Below are 20,223 nucleotides of genomic sequence, written 5' to 3'. Positions count from 1 at the left end.
GCAAAAGAAACAATAAGAGAGATAAACAGGGAACCTACATCCTGGGAACAAATCTTTACTCCACACACTTCAGATAGAGCCCTAATAACCAGAATATACAAAGAACTCAAAAAATTAGACAATAAGATAACAAATAACCCAATCAATAAATGGGCCAAGGACCTGAACAGACACTTCTCAGAGGAGGACATACAATCAATCAACAAGTACATGAAAAAATGCTCACCATCGCTAGCAGTCAGAGAAATGCAAATCAAAACTACCCTAAGATACCATCTCACTCCAGTAAGACTGGCAGCCATTAGGAAGTCAAACAACAATAAGTGCTGGAGAGGATGCGGGGAAAAGGGCACTCTTGTTCATTGCTGGTGGGACTGCAAATTAGTGCAGCCAATTTGGAAAGCAGTATGGAGATTTCTCGGAAAGCTGGGAATGGAACCACCATTCAACCCAGCTATTCCCCTTCTCGGTCTATTCCCTAAAGCCCTAACAAGAGCATGCTACAGGGACACTGCAACATCGATGTTCATAGCAGCTCAATTCACGATAGCAAGACTGTGGAACCAGCCTAGATGCCCTTCAATAGATGAATGGATAAAAAAAATGTGGCATTTATATACTATGGAGTATTATTCTGCATTAAAAAATGACAAAATCATAGAATTTGGAGGGAAATGGATGGCATTAGAGCAGATTATGCTAAGTGAAGCTAGTCAATCTTTAAAAAACAAATACCAAATGACTCCTTTGATATAAGGGGAGTAAACAAGGACAGGGTAGGGACGAAGAGCTTGAGAAGAAGATTTACATTAAACAGGGATGAGAGGTGGGAGGGAAAGGGAGTGAGAAGGGAAATCGCATGGTAATGGAAGGCGATCCTCAGGGTTATACAAAAATGACATATAAGAGGAAAGGAGGGGTAAGACAAGATAATACAAATGGAAGAAATGATCTACAGTAGAAGGGGTAGAGAGAGAAAAGGGGAAGGGAGGGGAGGGGAGGGGAGGGGAGGGGAGGGGGGATAGTAGAGAATAGGACAGACAGCAGAATGCATCAGACACTAGAAAGGCAATATGTCAATCAATGGAAGGGTAACTGATGTGATACAGCAATCTGTATACGGGGTAAAATTGGGAGTTCATAACCCACTTGAATCAAACTGTGAAATATGATGTATTAAGAACTATGTAATGTTTTGAATGACCAACAATAAAAAAAAATGCATGTATAAAAAAAAATAAAATAAAATAAGGCCTAAAGGTCTGGAAATGTTTAAATTTTGTACTTTTATTCTAGCCCAAGGCAACCATATACTTTACTATACTTCAACAAAAAATACCTCTTCCATTCCCAATTACCCAGGAATGTGGCTGATGAGTACAGACTGAAGATTATGGGTTTCTGTAGCCCTCTCTGCACCTAATGCCATGGAATACTGAGGACCATACCATGAAATGCTTAGGACCATACTGGTCATGGCATTCCTCATTCATAGATGCATCTTCATAAAGCTATGCCAGGCTTATTTTTTTTCTTTTGCATTTAACTGCAATGAATATAGTTTAAGTGAAAACTTATTACTATAAAGTGAATAAACTATAAAGTGAATCTGAAATGTCATTTAAGTTTTTCTGACCTTTGATATGCTAATAAGTAATCTTGTAAATAGAGATAGTTTAATCATAACAAAAAAAAATGAAGTTTACCTTCAAAGACTGCTAGTAACTTTTTACCTATATATCTGCAAAAGAGCAAATAGAGATTCTGCAAAATAAATGTATGGTTCATTTCTTACCTGTGATCTCTTTCTTTCTCTATAGCACATAACAGCATCTTTATTTCAAACCATTATACTTCCTCTCATTGAGCACAGCTTCAACATCCATCAAGCAGACATGGTCTGACTGCTCACTATACAGCAGGCTCAGGTTTCCACAGAAAAGTCCTGTTGGCCTGTTAATGAACCCTAGCCAAATATATTAAAAATCCTGCTAACATGGACCACATTTTCTATTTTATAAGGCTCTGCAAAATTGGGTTATCTGATAACAACAAAACCTCTAAGAAGTGGGCAGGACTCTCTTGCAGCAAAGGACACAGCCTTAAAGAGGCTACGATTCGTTCCATGTCCCACAGCAAGCTCATGGCAGAATTGGCACACACACAATAGGGATTTCTGACTCCAAATACAACTCCCTACTGTGTCAAATGGTCTTCCATCAGCATTTTTTTTCTTAATATGGATAACTGAAAGGAAATAGGGTGGATGAAGCACCAGAGTTCAGCGGAGCTGCACCTGCTGGAGACCCAGACTTACTCCTTGACTAGTGCAGCTCAGATGAACTTGAGATTTCATCAGTTAAAGCAGGGCTGACATACACTCAAAATCTGGGCACAATCTCCTCCAACATTATATCCAGCAGATAGATGATTGCACTGCTGAAATGTTTGTTAGAACATCTCATAACAAGAAATAGAAGCTTTAAATCAAAGTTTGGGTTTGACATTTTATTCATTATGAAAAGCAATTTTTGCTTTTATGTTCTACTGTTAGCAGAAAATAAAAGAACTGCTCCTTTAACTTTCCTCAGCTTCTCAGAAATTTAAGACTGCAATGAAAATACAATATGTAGATTTAAAGGATTAGACAGGCTTCTTCAAAAAGTAAAAACTAGTAAGTGATCCAGATCAGCATTTTCTAACAACTGGTCTCTAGTTCACAGGTAAAACTTGCTACCTCTGCAAGCTCCCTGTTCTGACTCCTCCTCCCTCTTCCTTATATTTATCCTTTTCATTCCTAGTATCCAAAACAATTCAGATAAGTTACTACTACAGAGTGTCTCTTTAGTTTGGAAAACTACACTTAATGATCTTAATAATCTCTTTTATCCCCAAGAAGCTATTTTTCTCTGAACATAATATGAAATTCACAGTGGGGGCAACACCCTCTGCAGAGATCTCTTCAGCCACAGGAGACCCTGTCTGTACACATGGGTCTCACAAAGTGGTATACCCCGAAACATGGAGGCTGCTGGTTAAGGAATTGTGCCATCTAATCTTGTGATGTGTTAATCAGAATCTCTGTGCCATGAAGCAGGGTCTTTGGTTTAAACCTGCCTCCTGGATGATTCTGTTATTCCCTCTGGTTTGGTAATCATTGCTTTAAAAAAAAAGAGCCTGGTGCAGTGGCATACATCTGTAATCCCAGCAATCCAAGAGGTAGGGGCAAGAGGATCACAAGTTCAAGGCCAACTTCAACAATTTAGCAAGAACCTGTCTCAAAATAAGCAGTAAAAAGAGCTGGGAATGTAGCTCAATGGTAAAATTAATTAATTCATTAATCAATTAATTAATTTTTAAAAGGAAATATAATAGCAAAATAACTTTAGTTTCATTTTTTTTTTAAAAAAAAGAGTTTTGAGGTTTCCAAAACATGTTTTAAAGATACTGGTGGTTGATAGAGCAAGAACAGAGAAGAGAATTTTGCATAGTTTTCCTTAAATACACAAGTATTATTTTTAAAAAAGAAAAAAAAATTAATTCAATAACTATTAGTTCAGAGTTTATTATGACATAGCCACACACTAGGGACTTCACCAATGTCCTAAAGCTGTAAAAACTAAACCAGAAGGTGTTGTACATATTAGGAACAATCAACTGAAAATGGAAAGACAGAGAAAGAAATGTTTTTATACAGAAGTTGAAAAAATAAAAATAGCAATAGAAGTTGAGTCCTACCTTAACATTATTTAATATTTTCCTACAGTGTAATAATACAAGCCTTTGCCTGTATTTTTGAACAGCAGAAACTGATCGACTCATTTAAGCAAACCTATTCTAGCTGCCTATCCAGGTCTCTATCTCAAGAAAAACCACTATGCTAAAAGCAGGACTTTATATTCTTTCACCGAAAATCCCATTTTATATGTTTCCTGGATTTGAAAGATAGATATTTTCAGATTCATAAAGGCAATACTTCTTCTATCAGGTATATACTACTTTGTGCCCTGTCCCCTTCAAATCTGGAAAGATAAAACAAATGACCAGGCAGCAAGGCCTTGAAAGTGGAAACATGTCATTTCCATTGCAGGTTCCAAACATATGCAGAGGCCATGCTTAACTGAGGCTTCTGCTTTCCCTATAATCCCAGACTTACAAGATTCAATGTTGAAGTAACTCATTTCTAAAGATACTTTAGAAACAAAACTAAATTCTGGACTGACACTTTTCTGACAGGACAAGTTACACATAAATCTATTTATTCCACCTCAAATGCATAAACATTAAATCCACAAATGTAGACTATCTGGGTATTGGACCCTAGAAGTGGTACTTTAACATGATGCTCAAGTGTGTTTGAGGCATACCTGAATTTGACAATATGGCTGGAATAAAACCACAAAGCCCTGCCTGGTCTAGCCAGGTCATAATTTGAGTGGAAATTTATAAGGATCAAAAGCAACCATGGTCATGGGTCTTGAAGGGCACTATTTTTGGATGTAAATCATATTCTAAGTTAGTCTTCATCTCAAAAAGCAAGAATTCTCCCACAACTCAGAATCAGATAAGCAAACTATGAGTTGGTAGTTTGGAAGAAAGCACGTGAACCAGAGGCCCACAAAGCTGCTGAGAGCCAACCGCCATGCCATCCTTCCACCTTCTGTCCCAGAGTCCGCTCAAGAGCGCCATGCTTGATCTAGGCCAATGCTGTCCAATAGATATGTAATAAGTCACAACAAACTTTCAGACTTCTGTAAACTATGTTAAAAAGAGGAAAATGTGGGCTGGGGCTGTAGCTCAGTGGTAGAGCGTTTGCCTCGCACATGTGAGGCACTGGAGTCAATCCTCAGCACCATATAAAAATAAATAAAGAAAGATATGTGTCCATCTACAATTAAAAAAAAATTTTAAAGGAAAACTTTAAAAAGAGGATAAAATGAAGCAATCAATTGATTTTAATAATGTATTTTATTTTAATGACTATATCCAAAAATCATTTAACATAAAATTGATATAAAAATTGTTAATGGCATATTGCACTTTTTTTTTCCTCATCAAGTTTTTGAAATCCAGTGTGTCCTTTACACTTATAGCACATCTTAATTTAGCCATATCTGAAGTGCTCAGTAGCCACATGGAACTCAGGGTTCCTGTACTGGATCTAGACAGTCACCTTTTGCTGCCCCACCCATTCTCTCCTACACTCATATGTTCTTGGTTTTATCTTCTTCATTCAGTGTTTCTATTCCACACCCATTCCACTGTGCTTGGCTATAAGCCTCTTCCACTTGCTCTGCAGTCACAAATTATTGTCTTTTTCTTGTTACCAGGGTTGTGTTTTCTTATTAAACATGTCTGTCTCTATTCACTCTCTTTAATCTCTGGTGAAAATTTCTGTTCTGACTGTTGTTCCCACAGAAATTTCACATGGGATAAGAGTGATGGGAGTAATTGAAACTGTGATGGTAAAATTTTCCTTAGTTGTTAAAAAAAATGATTCAATGATAACTAAGAGCAACTGAAAAATAAAGGTGACAGAGAAGTCTTCATGATTAATATAAATGGGGCTACAGGTGTGGCCATTCAGACTTTCAAGGTTTGAGAACATGAAGGATGCAGAAGGTAAAAAGGGAGCCAAGTTAGCACACAGAAAGAAAGACAGGCTGGTCCAGACAGAATTCCCTTAGGTGCCCTAGGGGCTCCGTCACCCTTCTAGAGGAAGAATCAGAAATTAATATCAAGAGCCACACTGTATTATATTTGTATTTTGTTATACTTGTAATCATGCAAGTTAACCAGACATTTCACAGTATGAATTCCATGATCACAAGGAAATATTTTTTTGCCTATATGAAGTAACAAGTAAACAGAACTCAGCAGATATTTTTCAAGACAGAAAACTGGACAGGGTATGGGGGGTGGGGAGATAGTGGTCAATTGGTGATTATAATCAAATTTCTGTTACTCAGAATAGAATATCGGGTATGTTACACTCCTCAGAAGGGTGGCTGGACAGGGCTCAATGATATCTAAGAGTGCTCAGGGTAACCAGGATTACCATTCATCCATCCAACAGTGTTTCCAGGATTTATTTTGTTGCTTGCTTTGAGTCAAAGGTTAGTAAGACCAAGAGATAATTTTAAGGGCCAGCAGAGCAATTCTCACCCACAGAGCTATAAGTAAAACTATGCAATACTTAAAGTCTGAGCACAGAGCATCTTCACACTCAGTGTCAAATGGACAGATTCACAGATTCTGGGAGGCTCTAGGATTCTGAGGGGTTCTGTTCTGGCAGTTCATGACATAGGCTTGAAGATCTTTACTAATAATTATTACATGGGGAGAAATTTTTATTATTAAAAAAGCTAGACCTGGCTGGGAGTGTAACCCTAGTCACTGGGAAGGCTGAAGCAGGAGGATCTCAGTTTGGAGAGATCAGCAACTTAGCAAGACCTTGCCTCAAAATAAAAAGTGAAAAGGGCTGGGGATGTGGTCAGTGGGTTAAGCACCCCTTGGTTTTCATCCCAGTCCCTTCAAAACAAAACAAAACAAAACAAAAACCCTGGAATTTCTCTCAAGGAGGAAACAATCATTTTAATTGTTTGTTGTAGTTGTTTTTGTTTTAAAGACAAACAGCTCATAGGTCATGTCAGACACAAAGCACAAAGCTAAGCATTCATCAAGTCTGTTCAATTTTCCTCTGAGGCACCCAGGAAACCTCAGCCCCTGCAGCTGGGTAGGACAGACAACTTCTGGCCAGCAGGTCTGGGCAGAGGTGATGTGGGTCTCTCAAAGCTGAAATATGAGCTATGTGGTGAAATACTTGATGATATTAAGGAATTACTGACATTTTTCTTTTATTTTTTAGGTAACATGAAAATATTATGGTTATATTTTTTAAAAGAAAAAAATAATAAATGAATTGATACCATATTTGTGACTGGTTTCAAAATGGTCCACTGGTAGGTAAAACAAGAGGTTGGAAGTGGGTGGGGTTGTCAATGAAACAAGACTGAGCACAATGGATAAATGACGAAACTGGGGGAGAAGGACTAACATGGAGTTCATTACTGTATTCTTTCCGTGTTTATAATATGTATCTGAAAGCTTCAACAGAGAAGGGTGGGCCTTCTAGCTTTCACTTCCTCTGCTACTTAGGACCTCTGGATTTCAGGACCATGAAGCAGCTCAGAGCTCACAGCCAACACCTGGAAGATGGAGTCTTTTTCTGTGAGCAAAAATTAAACCTCTTCATGTTAATAAATTATGCCTTATCACTGTGTGTGTGTGTGTGTGTGTGTGTGTGTGTAATCTCACCTATAAGAAGGTAAAAAGGTATAAAATTTTGTAGGATTTCTATAAAATAGCTCAATTTAAGTGTTTATGGGTGTCCTCAATATGAGATGATTGGACTGAACAGGTTAAGCCATTTTGAATTCAGAGTCTGCCATCACATCAGTGCAGTGAGTCACACCTGAGTAGGGTGAGAATACATGTGGTTCTGGAGAAAATTTAGCCTTTGATGGATCAGATCACTTGGGGCTGTGTAAAAAATTAATAGGAATTTGTCAGGAGGAAGAACAACAAAGGTAGGACAGAGCAAATAACCAAGGCAAGAGACTTGCCAAAAATAGGTCAGTCCATGAAAAAGCCCTAGGGGAAGAACGGCTAAAGGACTTCGTGGATGGTGATGAATGTCAGTTAATTGTGGCATGGGTCTATAATATAGCTCTGCTCCTGTCCTATGAGTCTGGTTGCTCACACACAAACACCTTAATTGAGGGATATTTTAGGAGTTTTTAATGTGAAAGGTCTGTGTCCTGAATCTTTGGTGACGCAAAAGAGGAAATGACAATAGCAATGGACATATGAGTGAGATGAAGAGTTCATCAGGAAAGGGAAAATGGAAGACAGATGCCCATGAGAATGTAAGGCCCCAGGGAACAAAAATCCTGGGATGGCAGGTCATCCCAGAATGTGGGAAAAAGATTTGAGTCAATTTTATTTATATCTCAAAAAGGAAGACCTAAAATGGTTTTGGGGATCCACAATTATGCATTCTATGCCATCCTCATGACAGAGCAGTACTATTCTCCCCTGGCTTATCATGGGGTGAATAACACTACTTTCACCACATAAAAGTGAACAAACACTTGCCCAGATGCAAATGTCATGATGACAAAAAGCAAAATAAGGATAGACTTAATTTAGAGAGGGCAGAGAAATGGCTTGAAAAACAGGTAAATGTAGGTGTCATGTCCACAGAAGCATCATATATATGAGAGTGGAGTCCATTATCCATTCATCCATCATACAATAAACAAATATTATAATCCAACCTGCTTAAAACCACACACAACCTGTATAACCTGCCAGCAATGCAAAGAAATGTAAGATATGGCCTCTACCCTTGAGAAAGCCACACATTCATGAAAAGACAATTTGGCAAAGAGTTCACAACAATAGCATTTAATATGAAAAAAAAGAGAGCTCAAAATTGAGTAAGAAATCTCAAGCAAGATTTCAAGCAAGAAGCAATAATAGCCAAAGGGGGAAGAAAAAGAGCATTATAGGACTGGAAGCAGCATGAAAATAGGCTGAGATGAATTTAAAGAACTAAAGCAGTTTACTCTGGGTCATGTCTAAGGTTAGGGAGGAAGGGAAGAGAGGAGTCAAGAGATGAATGGAACATGGCTGGTGGCACATACCTATAATTTTGGCATCTTGGGAGGCAGAGACAGAGGACAGGTAACTTAGAAAGACCCTGAACTACTTAGTGAGACCCTGTCTTAAAATAAAAAAAGAAAAAGGGTTGGGGATGTGGCTTAGTGGTTAAGCTCCCCAGGGTTCAACCCCTAGTACCCAGAGAGAGATAAAGTGAGAGAGGGAGAGAAATAAAGAAAGCAGAAAAGGCCAGATCCCTTAGTCTTTAGCCTAAAGAAAACAGGAAGCTACCAACCTTTAGAAATACCAACTGGGAAGGGTGTGGAGCTTGCATTTGATGACAGCAAACTGTGATAAGAGGGACCAGTTAGAAAGTTCTGTCAGTAATGCAGGCAGAGACCATGAGGGCCACAGAGAAGATGGCAGCAATAGGGTTGGCCACTGCCACAGTCTGGCTGGGCACAATTCAGGAGCCACTTGTCAAAAGAAACTAACTTTATTTTTAGAACCACACATGCCAAACAAAACAGCTCCTCAGGAAAAAACCCTCAGAGCCCAACTGCCACCACCGGCTTCCCACAAGCCTCTCACCCCAACCCCAGCCTCTCCACCTCCCACAATCCTCCTGCTCTTGAGGCCGATTGGCTGGGTTGCATGGGCGGAGCCAAAGAAGTCCCCCAATGAGCAGCTCCGTGGTCTGAAAGGGCAGGGAAACAGCCCAATGAGCATCACCGCAGAGGAGCCAATCAGCTAGATGTTGCTGGGGCCGCTGTGAGCCAATCATCAGCTGGCAGTCTGAAGGGCGGGGAAACAGCCCAATGAACATCACTGCAGAGGAGCCAATCAGCTAGATGTTGCTGGGGCCGCTGTGAGCCAATCATCAGATGGCAGCTGGAAGTTTGCTGGCAGCTGGAAGTTTGCTGGGGCCCCTTTGGCTGTGGCTCTCAGCAGGCCACCAGTGAACAAATTCTAGAGATTAAGAAGATCAGAGTCACAGGACTGCATGGATGTGAGAAATGACAGGGATGTAGTCCTCAGTCACGAATGCCAGGTTATTTGGCTTCCACAACTGGGGAGAACTTGCTTGTCAAGAGAAAGTTGTACAATCAAAATACAATGTCTTCTTTGTTCTTTGGATTCTAATTACACTACTCTTCTCAAATGGAAGGTAGATTCATTTATAAGTCAGTGTCATGTCATCAATTGATCCATAGGATCTCAATTAATTATTGGTTGGTAAAGTTAACGATCCATTACAAAGGATCAACTGGCAGCTGATACTATCTGAATGTTTGGATAAAAGTAGAAAGGTAGAAGATGAAGTATTCCATCCCCAGAGCACCTTGAATAAATGAGGCTTGACATACCCAATGGTCAAGAATAAGATGTCAAATTCTAAATTACCTATAAACTCATGATAACATAAACTGTTCAAAGTACAGCTTAAAAAAAGTCTGGCATGGTAGCATACATCTGCTATCCCAGCCACGTGGGAGGCTGAGCAGGAGGATCCCAAGTTCAAACCCAGCCTGAGTATCTTAGAATCTGTCCCAAAATAAAAAATAAAAAAGGGCTGGGGATGTAGCTCAGCATTGGCGCATTTGCCTAGTACCATAGTACCAGAAAAATTAAATAAATAAAATAATTAAAACATAATCTTCATACAAATACACAGTGGAAAATAAAGGTTTATATCACTCATTAATAAGGGAGGCAGACACTTGACAAAGACAGTTCAAAATGCACTTTCAGATAGGCAAAGTCTTAGATACAACACCAAAAGCACAAGCAACAATGATAATAGTAAATAAATAAATTGACCTTTGTCAAAATTAAAGTACTTCTGATCTTCAAAGGATATCATCAAGGAAGTGTAACAACACATAGGAGAAAATGTTTATAAATCACAAATCTGATAAGGGACTTACATCTAGAATATATCAAAAGAATGGTTACACCTCAATAATTAAAAGATAAATAATCCAATCAAAATGTAGATTAAAAAATCTGAAAATATTTCTCGAAGGAAGCAGGGAAATGGCCAACACACAAAAAAAAAGATGTTCACCATCAAGATCCATCAGGAAAATATAAATCAAAACTGCAACTGCAATAAGGCAGCACTTTACACTGACTGGTATGGCCATAAGAAAAATAGAAAGACTGTCAAAAAGACAAGTGTTGGCAAGAATGTAGAGTAAGTGGAAGCCTCCTGTGCTGCTGCTACAGCTGCCTTGGCAAACATTCTGGCAGTTCCTCAGTTAAATATGAGTTCACATCTCCGATCTGGCAGTCCCACTCCTAATACAGACTAACAAGAAAACATGTATCCCAAAACCTTGTATACAGAAGTTCACAGAAGCAGAATTTAAGATAGCCCAAAGGGGAAACAAACCTAAAATGTCCTTTTTTGTGGAAAAATAAATTGTATTATGATATATCCACACAATGGAATACAACCAGGAAGTAAAAGGAATAAAATATTGATACCTGCTGCAATATAGATGAAGTTGAAAACATGGAGCTAATCACAAAGGATGACATATTATGTGAATCTACTTAGATGACATACACAGAATCAGTAAATCTAGAAAGACAGAAATTAGAGCCGAGGCTGCCTAGGGCTGGGAAACTAGGGTAAAATACAGAGTGCCTGCTAGTGAGTTTTATTTGGGGGAAATTAAAAAGTTTTAAATAGATAACGGTGATGTTGCACAGCTCTTTAATTCTACTAAAAACCACTATTGTATCATGGTCCTGGTTAATAATGTATGGCATGCAATTTATATCTCAGTAAATCTGTTACTTAAAAATTAAATTAATATATATAAAAAATAAACATATATATATGTATATATGAATTGAAATTTTAAAATTAATTTTCATAGTGAAAAAATGAAAAGCAGTAAGATTAGCAAACCGAATACACATGCAGTCAATATCTTGCAAGGTAATAAAACTGTAACATTTGAAGTTTTATTTTTCTTTCTTTTTTTCCCCTGGAGTCACATTTTACTATCAAGAAAGTAATTTTCAAAGTTTTGAAGGATTATTAATTCTCCATAATTAACCCGTTATTTTAAGTTTTATTTTTCCTACTAGAGAAAAATCATCACAACTATCAGGTTTCCATATGTTAAATTCTAAGATGATAGAATTGTACAATATAGAAAATAGTAATGATAAGGTCATAACAAGCCAATGCTCACATTACAGTGAAGGTCACGTAGGCTTCTTTTGTCTTATTCCCATGGCTTAATTTTTCTTAGAAACTTTTCCCACAAGGATACCACAGTAATTTTTCATCTCAGTTTAGTTAAGTAGAAAATGACAAGGGCAATATTTCCTATGAGCCAAACACCTGGAAATAGGATAATCTAAAAGCGAGGGCATTTTGGAATTAAAGCTACAAGAAATCATGAAACAAAGAAAAATTTGATCAAGCTACTCTTAAAAGATACTAGGATTTTAAGTACATGCAACTAGTAACCATAGCAACTAATAAATGGTGAAACAGTAATTTACTATATTTGCCATTAAAAGAAGAAATAATACTTGCAAGAAGGAAGCAAAGATGCTATTGAAAGTTGCACAAACTTTGTAATTCCAGTAATGGAAGTAGTTATGGACTGAATTCTGCCTATCAAAAATCCCTGCTCTATACTGTGACTATTTGAAGATGTGCCTGTAGGGAGGTAATACAGGTTAAGGGAAGTCTTAAGGGTGGGGCCCTAGTGCATGTAAATCTTCTTGGTGTCCTTACAAGAAAAGAGACATCAGAAATCTCTCTTCAAGAATACAGGATAATCTAAAAAGAACAAATTTTTAAAAATTAAAAATATAAAAATGATTTCCTAAAAAAAGGACACCGGAAGAAGGCCAGGTGAGGACACAGTGAGAAAGGGGTCATCTACTGGTTGCCACATGCCAACAATGACAGCACCTTTATCTTGGACTTTCAGCCTCGGGAACTGGGAGGGAATCAATTTCTGTTGTTTAAGCCACACAATCTGTAGTATTTTGTTGTAGCAGCCCTAGCAGATGAATGCAGAAGAAAATGTTCAATGAAGCAGACCAACATAGCCAAATGACAAACTTTGAATCAGTCAGCCTCATCACAGCTAAGTTGCACAGATCAGGAGAGAAAACTCAGCAGAACAATGAAAACAGACCAAGATAACCCAATGTAAGAATCATCAGCCTGCCAGAGGCAAAGTCTGCAAAAAGAGAAGAGACTCTTCACAGGAAAGGGATTAAGACCCCCTCCCTCCCTGAATAGAAGTCTATTCTAATGCAGCCATCCAACAGGAATGTGAAAACCCACTCACAACAACTATCACTGAAATGTCCCCAAGTAGCTACAAGAACAGAAAGACTCATCTCTTAAAGGAAAGGAGGTTATAAAGGTTATAGTGACTATAATATTTAATCACTTTCTATTGACTGATTTTCCTGAACATCATCACAAGGACCGATGGATTCATAGATAGTTCTGGCTGAAATGTGAGTCAGGCAACTCTGAAAATGAACACGTGCCTTGGAAGTGAAAAAAAATCCTAATTTGTCCTTCCTTCCTTCCTTTTCTTTTCGGTCATCAACCAAAAGAAAAATATAACTTAACTCTCTGGGTGGCTGAGAAGGTACAGTAGGAGGGCAGTGAATCTGAGATCAAGTCAACATGCACTGATACCAAGAACTTGGGACTACTTTACTGATGGTGCAAGATATGAAAGAAATAATTGGTTGGTGAGTTGATAGCAGCATGTTCTTGCCCCTCTCCTTCTGCCTCTTTTGGTTTTTAGATACTGGGATCATCTAACCAAAAAGAACAAATGCTCAAGTTCAGCAGACAGGAATGTTTGGAAGGAAACCATTCCGAAGCTAAAGGAAGAAGCTAAAGGAAATGGGGCCACTGTGCGAGAACAGGATTTGGCAACATTCATTTTTTTTTTTTTTAATTAAATGTGATGTATACACACGCACACACACACACTCAAATATAATTAGCCTTTTTTTAAAAAAATATTTATTTATTTTTTAGTTATTGGCGGACACAACATCTTTGTTTGTATGTGGTGCTGGAGGATCGAACCCGGGCCGCATGCATGCCAGGCGAGCGCGCTACCGCTTGAGCCACATCCCCAGCCCGCAACATTCATTTTTATCTTAAAGGCAGAAAGTAACTATTTAAGGAGCTATAGAACTGAAGTAATTTATCAATGAATTGACTCAGTGAAAAATATAGGGACAAGGGGCCCTAGAGATTCTGAAAGCCAGTAAAGAAATCTTAAAAAAAAAAAAAAAAAAGTAGATTGCAACATTAACAAAAAGCTGAATTGGAGATGTCAAATGTAGAGAAGATTTCAACATTTTGAAAAACCTAAGACACTAACAAAAATTTATAAATTTTTTAGACTGCCTAAGAGGCAAGCCAATACTAGAGTATATTAAATGATGTCTGGATGCCTACTCAAGATTTAATTAATACAAATATATGCTGAAATAATGAGAACAATTATGATATAATATTTATTACAAAAATATGTTAATCAAATCAGCAGATTTCCTTTTTGAATGGAAAACAGAGTCTAAATGAAGGGAAGAGAAGCTGGGGGTGTAGCTACCCTGGAGTGCTGTCTAGCATGCACGAAGCCCTAGGTAACATCCTTAGCAAAAAAAGTGAAAATTAAACTAAAATATAAATAAATAATTTAGGTACGGTGGTAAACACCTATAATTCCAGCTACTCAGAAGGCTGGGGAACCTCAAGTTCAAGGCCAGCCTGGACAATGTAGTGAGTCTCTGTCTCAAAAGAAAAAATGAAAAAGGGCTGGGATTGTAGCTCAGTGGTAAATGCCCCAGAGTTCAATCCCTAGGAACACAAAATAAATAAACAAACAAACAAACATATAAATAGATAAATATAAAAAGAAAAAAATATTAAAAACCATAAAGAAAACATGCAAGGCATACAAAGCCATAGAAATTTATCAATTAAAATATATAAGGTAAATAAATAATATAAAGGAGAGATTGCTGACTGGCAAGAAAAGACAAAAATCTATTGTAAGCCAAAATATAAATGGATTTTAGATCAAGGCTTAATTTGAGATTTTTTACGTCTTGGAAACATAAGAAATGAGGGCTACTATCATAAAATAGTATTAGATAATAAAGGCATATACAGAGATGAACATTTAAGAACAGTGCATCTTAATGTTTAAAACATTATGGCAACAATATATTCTGAAGAAGAGTAATTAAAATAGTTAAATTATATCCAAAAGCCTCAGTAGTATATCAAAGCAGATGAATAGATGAGGAATTAAAATACCTTCTCAATGAAGCAGAAACACTGATCACTTCTTGACTATCTCTAGAACTTTTAAGGACAAATGATAAAATATAACTAAATCTATATCTTAGCAAAAACTGGTGTTCATTTCTGTTTGTCACTTAAGACCTCCAGTCCAATTTTAGTCTTACCAAAGGTTATAGTGTCCAAAAACCTCTGTGCACCTCTCTGTGGTTTGTTCTGTAACATTTGTCAAATGAGCCACTTGATAGATATGTATTATCGATAATATTGTCCAGGAAAATATTTGTTGAATAAACAAATATATACCAAAGTGAACAACATCTATAACAAAATAATAAACCAAAACAGCCACATTTATTGAAAAGAATTCCAAATGTATGAATAGTAATTTCCTTTCTATCCACAGGCTGGATAGAAAATCTTTTCTTTCATTACATGCAAAGCCCAACTATAATTTGAAACTATTTAAAGCTACCTAATACATACCAAGTAAAGTTAAAAAAATTATTTTTACTAACCTTGTAAGAAAATAAGGCGAAAATGAAGCTGGATTATCCTGCTCCGAAAAGAGGGGCATGGATCCTCCCATTATCCACAGACGGAAGTACAAAATGACAATCACCTTAAGAGAACAAGAAGATTTGGTAAGAGAGCCACCAATAATCTCCCTCTTTGTATGTGTGTTCTGTCCTTCCTGTCAAGATATGAAGTCAGCCACCCCTTTCCTTAAATCTGGCTTGGTTTCATGACTTGTACTTGTCAACAAAATGCGGTAGAAGACACACTGTGTCCTTTCTAGGTCTAACCTTCCCTGGAGAGGTCTTGCAACTTGGGTTGGATCTTTCAGAACCCAGCTGCCAAGTTGTGATGAAATTCTAACTATCTTTCTAGGCAAGGCTTCAGAAGATGAGATATTATGGAGAGAAGCGATTTGGAAGAGGATGGAGATGACCTAGCCCTTATGATAGCTGAATCAACTTGCCTTAGAACCCAACCAAAAATTATGATGATCAGAAGAATCATCCACCTAAATGCTGCCCAAACTAAAGAATTTCAGGCAGATAATTATGGTTGTGGTATTTAAGCCACTCAATTTTTTTAAAAATATATTTTTAGTTGTTGATGGACCTTTATTTTTTATTTATATGTGGTGCTGAGAATGGAGCCCAGTGCCTAGCATATGCCAGGCAGCACTCTATCACTGAGCCATAACCCCAGCCACTCAATTTTTAGGCCATTTGTTATGCAACAATAGATAACTGATAGAGCCAGGTTTCTGACACCATCTCTAGAGACCAATCAACATTAGCACCTTGAAAGGGACTTGTAAAACACTGCATGTTTCACATATACCTAAAATAGAACATACACCTTCCAATGCTCTGCAATGTTTAAGGCATGTAAACTGATACCAAGATGGTATGGCTGGGATCTACTACTGATTCTATTAAATAATCTGGATTGTGTCTCTGGCCTGAATTAAAATGAAAACATTCTTGATTACATATATACTTACATAACTTATGACCAAAACAGCCCTTTTTAAAAATGGTCTCATGGTAAGCAGGAAATTTCTATTGCTGCTTGTTGTCAGATACCTGAAACAGGGAAGAAAATAAATCTTAAGTAAGTGTAAGAGTCTCCTGCACCATATTCCCTTTTCAATGAATATGCTGTAGCTCTGAGAAAGGCTGTGAAGGCCCCAAGCTGAGAGTGGCCTGTGAGCCAGCACACTTGGGTTCCAATTGCACACCTTTGCTGCTTTCAACCCAGGAGACTGGGAAAGTTTCTTCCCTTTCCTGCACAGTGCTTCTTCTCACTTAGGAGGATGATAATACCTGCCTCACAGGAAAGTCGTCAATGAGACAATATGGAAGGGAACCAAGCGTTGTAATTACTAATACTACTATCCCATCTAACCTCAAAGAATCCAGTCATTCTGACAACTATGTGCTTACACAGTCAAGGGATGATTTTTAAACAAGAGTTCATTTACCTACTTAGTGCAATATCTTTAGCCCACAAAATATCTCACCAATGTCTTACCCCTAAAGATAGTGCTAAGGTTACATGAAGTCAAGAAGTTTTTGTAAGGTTTCAAAGTTAGTGAGCATCAGTGGTGGGATCAGAGTCACCCATATATGAAGAACAATTTTCTCACCATCTTATGGTCCTTGGAAGTAAACAAGTTTACAAGCATGTCAACTTCTGAAGGGGCAGGAACTTGTGTAGACCCTGCATCTGCCACAGCCCATTGAATCTTACAAAGTGGGAGCTGTGGGCATGTACGTGCAAGATATGTGATCAGACAGCTTTAATAAAGACAATGAAAGGGAAACAAGAAGAGCTATCAAAAGCCCCAGCTGAAAACACACAGCAAGTCTTGTCCGCCCACAAGCAAATTTCTACTTATTAAAGCACAGAGTGGAAAAAAGAAGTTGAGTCAAATCACATAATCCAACACACATTTCCCATTTCATCCTTATTCCCCCTACTTATTTTCATTTTTTTCTTCTACTTCTTTTAGTTTGATTTTTCCTCAAAGGATTTCTCTCCAGCATAGCTTAAAATTTGCATTTGAATGAGTTCTCTTCATATAAGGAGAATATTCTTTAAGGAGAGAAATCATTTTGTAAGACCCAAGTGGGTTAGTATCTCACAAAGAAACGTCCACCTTGAGGATTGCTTACAAAATACATGTGCATCCTTAGCTATGTAATAAACATTTTGGAACTGTAGGACATGACAGCCTTACTTAAAGGCAAGTCTCTTCCTTTGCATTTCCTTTTCCCCTTCATGGTTCATAAAGAATTTTGGAAGTAATATATGCTCGGATCTGACTTATCAAGTACTTAATGAATGCAGAAAGTGAAGTGCCCAAAACACAGAACAGTGTCAGCTACTAACAAACTTTGCACTGGATCCATCCTCAAGTACTGTATTTAAATCCTTTTCTCCTTCCTGAGATACCAACACAGTGCTCTGCAAGGAGGAAGGCCAGGTACCATCAGCAGCTACCTCAAATGTGCCAAAGGGTGTCCTCACATTGTGCATGAGGTTTTGCATAGGTTTGCATCTGTGCGTTTTTCTAAGCAAAGTCCTTGACTTGGATACTCAATATCTCCAGAGTCTCTAATCCTAAAAAGAGAAAGTACTGCTAAGCATCCTTCCCTCAGCTTTGCCACTACTGTGATTATCATTTCCAGTCCAAGTCAACCAACGCTGAATTTTTTTGCTATTGCTTTATAGGGGGTAAGATAAATGGCAGCAGGAAGGCAAAGGGAATGAATGACTGATGGATGAAGAAGTGCTGGGGAGGTCAGGAGTCACAATATTTGGGAATGAAAAAAAAAGTACTTCCTGTGGTGGTCTGCTTTTGGAAGTGTTATTTCTCAAGTTCCTTTTGTTGCTTGTTTATTTTTAACATAGTGGAAAAATGAGAAGTGATTTTCCTTTCTATAGAACAACAAACCACAGAGTTTAGGATTTTTTCAATGTTAAATTTAGATGAATTCCCCATATATTATTTCACTGAAAGCTTGCTACGATGGTTACTTCAGTATGTTATTCTTATCTGAGTCCTCTCGTTTAGAAATTCTTGGAGAAATCCCACTTCCTTAAGAAGTCAAGCTGAAGTCACCAAATGATTTATTCTTAAGATGTAACATCCCAAAGCAATCAATGAAAGTCCAAAGTGCTACAGAGATCAGTGATAAAAAAATAAGACTTCTTTTCAAGATTTCTATTTCTAGCTTTTCAATCAATAGTAAATGTGAAAATGATATGGTATCCTCTTTTGATAAATACTAGGTCAGGGGATAAGATTCCTAATCTCAACAGGGTGCACGCCATGGGCTCAATTCTCTGTATTCTTTACTCCTTTCTACTTCCACAACAAAATTGAACAGAGGAATTGTCCCTCACATGCCCAATAATATGGCCTGTGGGGTAGAAATGAATAATAATGAATAGTAACAATATTATTATTAGCAATAATAAAATAGCTAACAATTAATATGTACCAGACACTAAGTGGTTCAAATGTAATAACATGGGCTGGGTATGTAGCTCAGTGGTAGAGCACTTGCCTAGCAAGAAGTGATAATTAAATATTATATCTAATTTTCTCACCTACATATTTCAATTGTAAGATACAAAATGTTATCATTAATGCTTTCTTATTTCAGTAAAATTCTCCACAGTTTTCGTTAAAAAGCCAGAGAGCGTGTCAATACAAACACCGAACCACTGGGGAAACCACTAGAAAGAGAACCGAGGTCCAGGGTTCTATTCCTTTTTTTTCCATCCAATTTGATGCATGATTTGGAACAAATCTACAGAAGTTTTATTTTCTTCCTTTATCAATGAAAATGGGGGCAAATGGTTTCAGGGTCTGTTTCAGGTCAAAAAGATTGTGCTCATTGCATGTTCTCACCAAATGATGATATTATAAATGAATGGAGACAAACAGATACCTGCCAAATTTCAAGAAAAGGGAATGTCAAAGGATCAGAAGGAAATCGAGAATTAGTTGATCTCCACTTTCAGTACATGCAGTTGCATATAAAAATAGTTCAGTATAGATTATTGGTATCATCAAATTATGCATCTTAAACTGATTTTTTCAAATAAAAACAAAGACCAAGATTGAATCAAAGTAATTCTCTAATATGCTTCTACACATGCCACATTTTCTGATTACTAATAACCACTTCCCCAATTGATTATGTGCAAATATTCAGATCCAAAATGTGACTGCTTCCTAAGTTCATTCTCCATAGTCACTCAGTCCTCAATGCCTACTGAAGATCTTAGCAGATATCAGAACAACTGCCACCCTAAATCATCCACCCATAATCCTGTCAGCTCAATCAATGAATGCTTGGGGAAAATTATTTTTTTCTTTTGTGATATTGAGGACTGCATCCAGGGGCACCTTACCACTGAGCTACCCTTCTAGCTCTTTTTTATTTTCTGTGGTGAGACAGGGTCTCACTAAATTGCCCAGGATGGCCTTGAACTCCACAGTAGCTGGGATTACAGGTGTGTGCCACTGTGTCTGCCTAGATAAATTAATATATATTATTATAAGTTGCTCTTCTTTATTAACAATAATTATCATGCCAATAAATATTCCATACATAGGACAAAAAATTCTTTGTTTGATCACACTTTATTCAGGCTCCTGAACCTTCTTCTAAGACCATCTGTACATTGTCTTATAAAATCTCATTTCAACA

At 37.5% G+C, this 20,223-nt stretch overlaps 1 protein-coding gene across 1 annotated transcript in view; it reads right to left on the bottom strand.

The window, feature by feature from the left end:
- LOC113175576 (transmembrane O-mannosyltransferase targeting cadherins 1) overlaps positions 1-20,223 on the bottom strand; it is a 268,687-nt gene that overhangs the window by 137,706 nt on the left and 110,758 nt on the right. Inside the window, exons 6-7 of the mRNA XM_077798495.1 lie at positions 16,500-16,581; positions 15,502-15,605 (exon numbers count right to left, since the gene is read on the bottom strand). Of these exons, the coding sequence (XP_077654621.1) occupies positions 15,502-15,605; positions 16,500-16,581 (186 nt within the window). The remainder of the gene's footprint in view (positions 1-15,501; positions 15,606-16,499; positions 16,582-20,223) is intronic.

Source organism: Urocitellus parryii, chromosome 5 (genome assembly GCF_045843805.1).
Source record: "Urocitellus parryii isolate mUroPar1 chromosome 5, mUroPar1.hap1, whole genome shotgun sequence".
In the NCBI taxonomy this organism is placed as follows: Eukaryota; Metazoa; Chordata; class Mammalia; order Rodentia; family Sciuridae; genus Urocitellus; species Urocitellus parryii.
Note: the sequence above shows the minus strand (reverse complement) of the source record. Positions and strands in the feature narration are given on the sequence as shown.